At 44.2% G+C, this 12269-nt stretch overlaps 1 protein-coding gene across 2 annotated transcripts in view; it reads left to right on the top strand.

Annotated features, from left to right (window-relative positions):
- Positions 1-12269, top strand: part of CUL1 (cullin 1) — a 111242-nt gene that overhangs the window by 92737 nt on the left and 6236 nt on the right. For both annotated transcript variants that reach the window (XM_007469867.1, XM_007469866.1), the window contains exons 10-17: positions 2277-2384; positions 2464-2570; positions 4892-4940; positions 5659-5790; positions 7046-7163; positions 8341-8417; positions 8908-9039; positions 11540-11632. In XM_007469867.1, coding sequence (XP_007469929.1) covers positions 2277-2384; positions 2464-2570; positions 4892-4940; positions 5659-5790; positions 7046-7163; positions 8341-8417; positions 8908-9039; positions 11540-11632 — 816 coding nt within the window. The remainder of the gene's footprint in view (positions 1-2276; positions 2385-2463; positions 2571-4891; positions 4941-5658; positions 5791-7045; positions 7164-8340; positions 8418-8907; positions 9040-11539; positions 11633-12269) is intronic.

Genomic DNA, 12269 nt, shown 5'->3' with positions numbered 1-12269 from the left:
GAGCGTTGTAGTTCTCCTGCAAACATAATGGTCACCGTGGAGACTTTCCTGATTCAAAGGAATCCATTGATGATGGTCCAGGACAAGGGGTGGGGTGCTGATGTGGGGAGTCCAAGCTTCAGGTCGTCCCTGGGAGCCAGGGTGAGGTAGAGGAGCAGTGCCACCCAGTGGGTCCGTCTTCCTTGTAGGTGATGCCCAGGTATAAACGTGCATGTGTCCCTCTCTGCTGCTAAGGGTGAGTCATTCTTGCAGATAAAAAAAACTAACCTGTTTATATACATAATATACTTTATATCAATCCTGTGAGTGGTGTTCCAAGAAATAGCAAGTTTTGGAAGCAAAGCCCTTAACTTGGCAGTTTTGATACGTGGTTCTTTGTAACGCTGTTAACCTTTAATGATCCTTTATTCAAATACTACACGATAATGTTCGCTGGCATTTTCCGGTGTGTAGATACTTGCTAGAGATTATTGTTTGTAAACACTTTAAAACAACAAATGCAGAGAGAAAAATAATTTGAATGACGTGAAATAATTTGACATGAAATCAGAAAGCAATCTGAATTGGCAAAAGCAATATCAATTTCAATGGCAAAACCAAAATTAAGTCAAGCGGACTGTATTTTTTCATTGTTAGAAAAAAGAAATGAGCTTATATGAAGTACGCTGTGTGCCAACTGAGAGATGCTTTTGGGTGCAGTCTGGTGAATAAGACCATTAATACAGAATGCAAGGAATTCTACACCCGCAATAGTTGTCACGAAACTGAGAGCCGGGTTATCTGGTGGAGCAGTTAGTGCTGTGCGTGTTCTGAGTTTTAAGATAGATAATTTTTAAACATTAAACATATGTGGCATTGGCTTTCAATATTTTAAGTGATTTTTATTTGGCAATTATTTTGTGTTAAATTCCCTTTTAATGTTTTGTCGAATGTCTATCAGGTAGAGGCCACTTTACATGTCATTGAAATGATAATCTTGTTATCATTTGTTCGTAATAATAACCCTGGCATTTTAATTACATCTTTAACAGAAAACCTCTGAAACTCTTAGTATAACCCTATCTATCACAGAAAAATGATTTACTCTTAATGGTTCCTCATTATTATTTAAAAACAAGTCAAGTGTCACAAAAATGCAGAATAACTAGAATTGGGGGAGTTCTGGTTTCTCATTCCTGAATCCCGAGGAGAAACACCTGTGAGGAATTTGGAAACGCTGGCAAACCATTTAAGCCCCCTGCACCAGGGCTTCCCTTTGTGACGTGCTGGCCGCCGTGCCCTCAGTGCGCACCACGCGGGCTCAGCCTGTCTTCCCGACCTCTCACCTGGGCCCTTTCCTTCTCAGAGGCTCTCAGGAGTCAGGCTGCCCGTATCCGGGCCTGACTGCCGCCGCTTAGGCCCTTGGCCGGATGGTTGCCTGTGACTTTGTTTTCTTCGTCTGTGAGAAGGGGATGCGAACAGTACTGGCCTCGCAGCAGGGTAGTAGTGACAGCCCTCAGCGGGCTCAGCGCCATCCGGTGCGCAGCAGGCGCTCAGCGTCGGCCTCTGCTTTCTTGTTACCCAGGACTGTCTCCTTTGGCGCCCCCCTTCCTGTGTTCCTTGTGTATCGCTCCAGAAGCCTCTCCTGTGGCTGACTTTCACATTTCATTTCCATCCTGTTGTTCCTTTGTCCAGAGACTCCCACTGGGCTACCCTGCCGATCCCACAGTGCTCTGCCTGTCCTGTCTCCCAGGCCCTGGCCTTTCCCATCTCAGTTCTCTCTGCTTGTCCACGTGGGTCTTCTGATTTTCCCAGATGTAGTAGTCTCACCCTTGCTACCCCGGCCCCTCAGCCACACTTCCTAGGACCTAAAAGCTATGTTCTTTGTATCGCCTGCCCAGCTAAGTTCTAAATAACTGATAGACTGGTTTCCCCAGCCAAAACAGAGTCGAGAAGTTGAATTGTTAACAGCAAAAATTGGCAAAGCTACCACTTTGAAAGTTTGTTTTCTGTCATCCCTTTGAGTTTTCAGGTAATTTGAAAAAAATCACTATTTTTCATATAGCTTGAAGTCAGTATTTAATTTCGAGTGCAGAGAATATATTTTCTTTTATTATATCTATAAACATGCTATATCCTATGTGTTTTGATGATGGAATGAAAACTGTTTTTTGATCTTACTTGTTGACATCTTTGAAGAAGTATCCAGACCTTTGGGAATGTTTTCTCGTCGCGTGTCGCTGTGCAATTTAGTCCCCAGAAACCAACCTGTGTGTCTGCTTTTCCCTCTACCCAAGGACCCCAAAATGTATGTACAGACAGTGTTGGATGTTCATAAAAAATACAACGCCCTAGTGATGTCAGCGTTCAACAACGACGCTGGGTTCGTGGCCGCACTGGACAAGGTGGGTGTGCTGGCCCGTGGCTCTCCTGGGGACAGTGGCCGGCACACTGGCCTCTGACTGTGTTTTCTGTGATCTACAGGCTTGCGGTCGCTTCATCAACAACAACGCAGTTACCAAAATGGCTCAGTCATCCAGTAAATCCCCCGAGTTGCTGGCTCGATACTGTGACTCCTTGTTGAAGAAGAGGTACTAGTGACTTTGTGTTTTTTCTTAGTAAAAACCTGTTGAAAATCTCAGCCTCTAGATGAGGAGTTAAAATTTATCTTACGTTTTACGTATGTAACTTTTGTACCTTGTGAGAAAATCCTGTAAACCTAATGCACCTTGTCTTCCTAAAAGGCACTTCACGTTACGTGTACTGGGCCCAGTTCCTGCTTTTCTTACATCACTCATGTCTATAATGGCAGGTGGTGTGCGCGTGACCCTTGAGCTAAATAGACTCCGCTGGGCAGGTCCAGCTGGTGGTGACAAGGGTGGAGGTTACAGCACAAAGTCACCATTTCTCTTCACTCCCTACTTGCTCTTTTCTACTGGCCTCGATTAATTTTTTTCCAGTTGAAAATCTGCAGTAGCTCCCACTGGCTGCTGTTTTAAAACAGAAGACTCTCCGCATACTATAGTGTTTGCATCAGTCTGTGTACTTTTAACATTTATTTTCGTTTAACGAGTTTGTTTTATTGCTGTTTCATAGTCCTCATATTTTAACCGTCTTATTTCTCAGCTGGTATTTTTCCTAATCAGTGCGTGTGTATTAAGCACTAGAGGCAACGTAATCTAATGTGGTTTTCTTCTCTGTGTTGCGTTTTTTGAGGAAGTTCTCACTTAATGTTTTGTGTGTTTGTTTTGGTTTCATCAGCATCTCTTTCACTGAGGAGTAGCTTTTTTCAGTTTAGAAACGCTCAAGGCTTATTTTCCTATTACAGATATCACACCAACAGATTTTGCAGTGGTTTTCCGTGCCCCCCAATCATATTGGTTTAATATTAGTAAATTGTATTTTAAGCAGCTCTCAAAGGCTCGTATAATCCCATTACAAAAAAAGACTGAGAACACCTACACTACCAAGCAAAAGACTACAAACAAGTCTCACTTAGAAGAGAGTTGTGGGAATCTTAAGTAAAATGTTAGCAAACTAAATTTATCAGCGAACCAAAGGATAACTGTCCAGAACGTAGAATAGCTTTCTAGGAATGAATGCAAGGATGGCTCAACAGGAGCAAATCTAATGTAGTTGGCTTTATTAACTGAGAGCTATATGAACAACTATGTGGTCTTCTTGATTGACATGAGAAAACATTTGATAAGGTCAGTAGCTATCTCTCTTTTAACTTTGCCGGAAAGTGATTTGCCCAAGGCCCAGTGCAAATTGAGTATTTGATTTTTTCCCCCTACTTATCACAATGCTTGTCTAATGTATAATTTAGCAATTCTAGTCAGATCCACTGATGTATTCATTTCAGGAGTGAAAATGGACTTTAAATTGGGATGCCTCTTCTGACCTGATTTCATTTTTTAGGCTCTATAAAATGAAAGTTTTCAATATTTTAAATATGTAGGTACTCTCATAGAGCTCCAGTTTGTTTGGCAGAATACATAGCTTCTTTTTTAGCCATTGTCTTTTTAGAAATTGTCTCATCAAGTCTCTTGATAGATTATTCTTTAGTTAAGGCTGCTGAAGCAGACAGAATGGCGGATAGTTCCAAAAGTGCTGCTTTATTGAGCACGTGTCAGTGACTAGACTCCAGTGGGCACTAAATTAACCTCTTTCAGGAGAGATACAGCCCTGACCTCTCAGTGAGAAAGAGAGAGAGAAGAATGGACCTTCGGAGCCAACTGTTCTTAAATAGGAGTCTGTCTGGTGGTTGGATCATTTTATATGAATTTATAGGGGTCTTGTTTATAAAGGACTCTTGGGATAAAAGCTTTAAATTTTTATTTACCCTGAAATCACCTTTCAGTTAATATTTGCTCGTAGAATAGAGTGAATGAATCCGTTGTTAAAGGACAAGCATCTATTTTGTAGACATAATGACAAACGGAAGGCAACACTTGAGAAGTGGTTTAAAAACCCCTTTCATTGTCTTTAGTTATTAGGCCATTAAAAGGCATTTTTTTTCTTTTTTCAAAGTTAACTTAAAGCATATTGTAGAATGCAGTTAGAAAAGTGAAGCTCATTTACTTACATTTAAATGGATTATCTTAAAGGAAAACTTGGTTCAGAATGTTTTGGGGAACTTTTAACAAGTATCCTCTGTTCAGTTTCATTGTGGATATTCTAAATGATTATATGGGAGAATAGATTATGAAATTGAGACACAGTATACGATTGCCAAGTTGCCACAGGTAAGGAAAGCTAACTTTCCCTCTTCCACCTGTTAATCTGAAAAAGAACTGAGCATTTGAATGTTCAGAACCACAGTCTGATATGGTAGTTTGGCTAAGTGGTGCTTGTTTAGTAAGTGTTTGCTGATTTGTTTTAAAACACTGTGCCTTTTAAAAATTTTCAGTTCCAAGAACCCAGAAGAAGCAGAACTAGAAGACACGCTCAACCAAGTGGTAAGGTGCTGGATAGTTATGTCGCTATGTTGTAACCTTTTCTCTGACAAGTGGCTTTAAAGTTATTTATATGAGCCATCTGGAATGTGGAAAGTAGTAGAATCATTTATTTTATTTTGAATCTATGATTTTACTCCCTATGTTGAGTCATTAATTTTAGCATTTGTACTTTCCTCATTAGTACTAAGTGTAGACCAACTTAATGTGATTTAAGGGGTTGATGAAAATATTTACTTTAAAGATTACAGAACAGTATTTTTTTTTTAACTTTTTTTAAAAATTTATTTTTGGCTGCGTTGAGTCTTCGTTGCTGCACGCATGCTTTCTCTTGTTGCGGTGATCGGGGGCTGCTCTTCCTTGTGGTGTGCGGGCTTCTCACTGCGGTGGCTCCTCTTGTTGCGGAGCACGGGCTCTAGGCGCACGGGCTCAGTAGTTGTGGCTCGCCGGCTCTAGAGCGCAGGCTCAGTAGTTGTGGCGCACGGGCTTAGTTGCTCCGCGGCATGTGGGATCTTCCTGGACCAGAGCCCAAACCCGTGTCTCCTGCATTGGCAGGTGGATTCTTAACCACTGCGCCACCAAGGAAGCAGGACAGTATTTTTTGTCGTCATAAATGTTGGCATACAGGGCCGGACAAGACAGAGCACACGTGTTGGTTTCTGGCCTGTGTTTGGTGACAGATTGTAAGTGCGTTAAGTGTGTTCTCGTGGTGGCTTTCTAGATGGTGGTCTTCAAGTACATAGAGGACAAAGACGTGTTTCAGAAGTTCTACGCGAAGATGCTGGCCAAGAGGCTCGTCCATCAGAACAGTGCAAGTGATGATGCCGAAGCAAGCATGATCTCTAAGTTAAAGGTAAATGTAATCTTTTCCTGAACAATTCCAGTTTTAAGTCATTAAAGTTCTTAGTCTCTCCAGGTTATCAGTTGGGCAAAGCCATCAGTCAGTGATAACACGGAGTCCGTGCAGTGTGCGCTCTGCTGCTCCGCTACCGAGAACCCGCCACAGTTGTGATAAGCCCAGGTCTCCCCTCGTCAGGCCTCACGTGCTCTCCTGACCACCCTGCCTGCCCAGTACACACACCCAGGGGCCCTTCTGTTCCAGCCGAGCCCTGCTCGACACCCAGCGCCCGCTCCTGCACCTGTGGCCTCACCTCTGCCCCCGCCACCAAGAATTGCTCCACGTGGCGTGGCCCGTACTCTTGTGCTGTTGGCCTTGAGCGGGCGGGGTGTTTTGTTTTTTTTCTGGGCTTGGTTAACAATTAGTAACCCTTCGTCTGCAGGAGGACAGAAAGCGTCAGTGTTAGTTTGCTGTTGAGTATTTATTGCTTTATTCAGCTGCCTCTGCACTTAGCCTGCATTTGTGTCAGTGCTTGCTAGCCTGTCAAATGCTGCTACATGTTTTGCAGCATATTTCACTTTGACCCGAAGTTATAGTTCCACGGGTATCTTGTTCAGCTCGGGCTGCCGCACCAAAATACCATAGACTGAGCGGCTTGAACAAGAGAAATTTATTCTCAGAGCTCTGGAGGCTGCCGCAGGTCCAAGATCAAGGTCCCGGCCAGTTCAGTTTCTGATGAGGGCTCTCTTCCCAGCTTGCCTGGGGCCGCCCGGCCACGTCCTCACAGGACAGGGAGCGGAGTCGGGGGCAACCTCTCCGTCTCTTCTCGCAACCACACTAATCCCAACGTGGCAGAGGCCCGCCCTCATGACCTTTTCTAAACTTAATTATCTCTCTGTGGCCCGACTTCCAAATGCCATCAGCACAGGACTGGGGTAGGGGCACCGTTCAGTCTGTGGTAGTGGATGAGAGACATAGCGAACTATGTCATCTTGGTGTTCCCCCACGGGGTCAGAAATCCTTGCTCTTTGGGCCTGCGTGATAGTTACTGTGTGTATAAAGTCGTAACCGTTCCATTTATAACTGTATAATTTTTGATAGTACATGAATTTTAATCCGTGCATGTTTATACCCTGAGATACAGTTAATTGTTAACTAGCTTTAGTAATACAGTTAAGCATCTGTCATGTACTGTGATCCCCATCGGATTCCCTGTATACATTTATATTTCTATAGAAATTAATAAGGCAGTTATCTGGGTTCATTTCAGCAAGCTTGTGGTTTCGAGTATACCTCTAAACTTCAGCGGATGTTTCAAGACATTGGTGTAAGCAAAGATTTGAATGAGCAGTTCAAAAAGCACCTGACGAACTCGGAGCCTCTGGACTGTGAGTATGCCCGGGTTTCCGAGCTTCCTTTACAGGCAGGGTTCTCGGGGGAGGTGGCGCTCTTTGTAGCTAGTGAGAGAGATGGTGGATGCTTTATCGGAAATTCAGGGACAGGCAAACAGGAAGTCCTTCCCACAGGCACTGCCCACCTCCTGACTTGTGTGGTGACAGGAGGTGACAGCCTTGGAAGCGTGTTGGCCTTTCCCGGAGGGCCGAGCCAGGCGGGTGGCTTGGGTCCAGGTCCTGAGCCCTGGCCCCTTCTACTGGCTGACGTGGCTGCCCCACCCCAGGCATTTGCCATCTCGGGGCTCCACGCACAGTTTAAGTTTCAATGAATGTTTTTTAACCTTAGTTTAATTCCATTCTAGCAGTTTTTTAAATTATAAGAAACTGAATTGGCTGTATAGATAACAGAGTCAAACATGGCTTCCGATTGCCGTTGGGGGTCAGGACAGGCGGGTGCCCGGCCTCGTTCATGGAGGCCAGCTGGGCTCCTGCTGTGAGGTCTGCCTGCAGCAGGAGGTGGCAGGTGATGCTGACATCATCATGCGGTGATTTTATCTTTTTAAATGAAACACAAGGTTTGTACTTTTCCCAAATTGAAAGCACTCTTTCATTGTTACACTTGACAGCTGTGCCAGCGGACTTGTCAGCCATCTGCGATGATGACATTACTGTTACAAACAATGTATAGATTATATGTGTGTTAGACATATATAGTCCGTGTGCTATACACAGAGTAATCTGTGCTACACAGAACAATGAAGTCGGTTTACTTTGGGGTCCTCGTTGTCTAGAGTTTGGGGCTCTCATGCCATCCATGCCTGGTGGCCTCAGGTGCGCCTCAGGGGGACTGAGGGTTATTCATGGCAGAAAACTAAAGCAGGTGCAGCCAAACAGGCACACGATGTTGTAATTCTGTGTTAGAAGAGAAATGAAAAACTCACTCTTTGGAGGAGGGAATTTCTGGCTCCTCTTTCCTTTACTGAATTTAATTGAATAAAACAATTTAATTGAAATTAAATGTGTTCAATCCTTAGTTTTATATTAAAGCAGGATTTTTCATTCAGTATGCTTTCTTTTAATAAAAAGCAATCCATGTTTATCTGAAATGGTGGCACTTTTCAGTTCATAAGGCTAATTAAATGTGTTCCTGAATTTTTCCCCATTCCCCCAGTGGACTTCAGTATTCAAGTTCTGAGCTCTGGATCGTGGCCCTTTCAGCAGTCTTGTACGTTTGCCTTGCCGTCGGAGGTAAGGATGACTCTATCATCTGTTCGTTCCCTTCGTGTTGAGCAAAGGTGAAAAGGGGCAGCCTCCACCACTATACACGTGCTGTCTGCAGAAGGCCTTCCTGCTAGTCGGCCATGTGGCATTAAACGGGGCGGTGCTAAGGCAGCCGCGAGCCCCGGGCAGGGCAGGAGATCCAGAGGTGCGCCACCTCTGTTCCAGCTCAACAGTGTGCATTTGCATGGTCATTTACTCTCGAAAGTAGAACCTAACAGTTCTGCGATGAACTTCATGATGATACCTACTTGTCTGGAGCTAAAAACTTTTTGATTGTACCTTCAAATGCTTAAATCAACGTGCTTTTTTGCAAGAGAGTAAACACTTGATATTTGTATTTTACTGTTCTGTAAGCATTTTGTCCGGTAAACTTGGAACAGTTTTTTATTTAGAGATGTTGACTGTAGAATATGGTGAGATATATATTCCACAAATGCTCTTCCCCCTCTGTATCCAGCTGGAACGGAGTTACCAGCGATTCACAGCGTTTTATGCCAGCCGTCACAGTGGCCGAAAATTGACATGGTTATATCAGCTGTCAAAAGGAGAATTAGTAACAAACTGCTTTAAAAACAGATACACTTTGCAGGTAAGATCACCTTTTTATTTTGGATTTTTTTTTTTTTTTTTTTTTTTTTAAGTATAAAGACAAGCCCTTTTTTTTTTTGGTTTTTTTTTTTTTTTTTTTTTTTTTAAGTATAAAGACAAGTTACAGAAATTTAGTGATTCACGCAACAAAATCTGGAGTCAAGCTTCTGGCAAAATAATATCGTGGTTAAACAGCTTGGATTTTAAGAGTCAGCGGAGCTGAGTTCTTACTCTCTGTGGCTAAGGGAGAAGCGACTTAATGACGCTGAGCCTCACTTTTCCCCTCCACAGAAGGGCGGGCGGGTGTCAGTGCTTCGACTCTGTGTGTGGTGTGAAAAATAAATGGAATCATGTATTTAATAAGTGTTGGGTACAGCTCCTGCCTGACACACACTAAGTGGTCAGATAGTAGTTTAAAAAGCTGGAGTTTCATGAATTGAATTACGATAATAGCCCTTTCCCTTTGACAGGGCAGTTTCACATTAACAGCAACCCTCGGCGCTCACTGCGGTGCTGAGTGCTGTGTGATGATAACTGTAACTTAGGTTCCATTTTATATCTGGGAAACGGAGGATCAGGCAAATTTAAGTGACTTCCTCTGGCTCCGGGCTGATATGCAGCAGAGACGAAATTGCAGTTAAGGTCTTTTCCCTTAAAGAATCCATCTTGAAGAGGGTTTCACTGGTGTGCTTATAAAAACAATTATAAATCTATTGTTAAGTGTTAAGAAACTTCTGACTGCATTCTGCAGACTCAACCTGCTCATTAATTGATTTTAATAGTTCTGATAAAAGTAAGTGTTTGATATTCTGTTACACCAGGTCCAGAGGTCTTTATCCACTTGAATGTGGATTTCTCTACAGCTGACCCTCGAGCAATGCGGAGGTTAGGGGCACCCGTCCTCCATGCAGTTGAAAATCTGCACATAACTTAGAGTTGGCACCCTGCGTCCACGGTACCCTGTATCCACGGTTCCCCTGTATCCACGGTTCCCTTGCATTTGGATTCAACCGACCTCAGATCTGTAGCGCTGTCCTGTTTACTACTGAAAAACAAAATCCGCGTATAAGTGGGCCCACACAGTTCAAACCTGTGTCAAGGGTCAATTGTACGATTGGAAATTTTTCTTTATTCCCAAGTGTGCATAGAAGAATCTGTGAGTTCATACTTCAGTACCTGAAATCTCAGTGCCCCTTTTTTGATCAGTGGACATTCTGTAAACTTTACTGAGATAATTTACGTAAAAAGACACCCATCTAAGTGTACAGTTGGAGTTATGACAAATGTGGACACCTGTGGGGCTACCACCAAGCTGTGGAACATTTATCAGAGACTCGTTTTGCTTTTGGTCACTGCCATCGGAGATGAGAGGCCCCTGCTCATCTCAGGAGAGACCTCAGAGCTGTCTTGCCCCCACCCCGTGCCCCCCGGGCCATTTTCCTGGCGGCATCCTGAAGTCTGTCAGAGGCACTCACCCCGCCCACACTGCCGCTGCTGCCCCCGCCCCCCGTTGACCAGGGTTTTGCCCGGACGAGTGGCGGTGCTCATGGCCCTTTAGTTGTTGCCGCGAGTTATGGAAGAGGGGAAGGGAGAAGGGGTTCCCATGGGGAGTGTGGCACGGCGCCCAGGGCTCCCCCAGGAGCGGAGCGCCCTCCCTCAGCGGGCGTCATTCCCTGCACAGGTTGAGGAGTTAAAACCAGTGCGTGCTGCCCGGCGCACGGTTTGCTAAAAATACCTCAGAGCAGTTGTGGTTTGCTTTACACCATTTAAACTTTACATAGTGAAGTACTTGGAGTAAAAAAAAAAAAAAAAAAAAAAAAAACACCCAAGCGTAATACAGCTCAACGTGCAGGTTCCTCTGTCAGTGGTGTACCAGACACAGTTTTCTTTAGTATTTGTGGAAAAGCAAATTTAAAGATGGATGCTCAGTTCTTCTGTCTACACTGGCTGAGCATCTCTGTGTTTATCTATATAAAATGAGTGTGGCTGCATAGATGGTGTGTACACTTAACCCTTGAACCACACGAGCTTGAACCTCACGGGTCGACTCTTAGGCGGGTTTTTTCCGTAGTAAATACTACACAGCCCAGATCCACGGTTGGTTGAATCTGGATATGAGTCCTCGGGTGGGGAGGAAGCACATATACGCGGGGCCGATCCTAAGTTACACTTGGCCGCTCAGCTGCTCAGGCTCGGCACCCCTAACCCAGCCCCGCTCCGAGGCATTCAAAGGCCAGCTGTATTTATACAGACAAAGCATTTGGAAGAAAGTTCAACATCACTTGAATGTTTGAAGAGGTGGAGAATGACGTCGTTCAGGAAAATGTGGCATCGTGGTGGAGTTATGCCACTTTGTATTCCCTTTTAGATCTGCTTTGGTTTTTCGCATCTGTTTGGAGAATTGGTTTCATGAGTAGGTTCTTGACGCTGAGGCTCTGTACTCTGGGAGTTGTCCGCGCGTTTAGGTTTTGCCTCTCTTTCTTTCATGTGGGGACCCGAAGGCGTCGACGTTCCAGATGGCCATCCTGCTCCAGTACAACACAGAGGACGCGTATGCCGTGCAGCAGCTGACAGACAGCACCCAGATCAAAATGGTATTCCTACCGCCAGCCTCTTTGCTGTGGGAAGGTGTGGGGGGAGGGGAGGGGGGTCTTTGATTTGAGATGGATATCTGTCTTATGAATATGAATATCCTCTTATTCCAGGGCTCAAGGCATGATTTTTTTTAAATACTAATTTTTAAACTCAGTGTAACATATACCTGCACACACACACACGCACGCACACACACGTACACACGATATGCTTTTCTCTCACACACACACACATGCACACACAATATGCTTTTCTCTCATTCATTTAGCTTGTTCTTAACCCTCTTTCCAGCTAAGCTTTTTCTTACTAAACTTAAATTTTCACTTAATGTTATTCTTCCTATTAATCATTTTTTATTGAGCTATTTTCACATAACATAAAATTCACCATTTTAAAGTATACAGTTCAGTGGTTTTTCACAGGGTTGTATAACCACCGCCACTATCCAATTCCAGAACATTTCCATCACCTTCAGAAGAAGCCCAATACCCACTAGCAATAGCTACCCTTTACCTGTCCTCTCCCCAGCCCCCATGACCACTAATCTACTCTACTCTCTCTCTCTGTCTCTCTGTCTCTCTGTCTCTCTGTCTGTCTCTCTCCCTCTCTCTCTCTCTCCCTCTCTCTCTCTCTCTC

This window comes from Lipotes vexillifer, unplaced genomic scaffold (genome assembly GCF_000442215.2).
Source record: "Lipotes vexillifer unplaced genomic scaffold, Lipotes_vexillifer_v1.1 scaffold472, whole genome shotgun sequence".
Lineage (NCBI taxonomy): Eukaryota > Metazoa > Chordata > Mammalia > Artiodactyla > Lipotidae > Lipotes > Lipotes vexillifer.
This window is presented reverse-complemented; position numbering and strand designations above follow the sequence as displayed.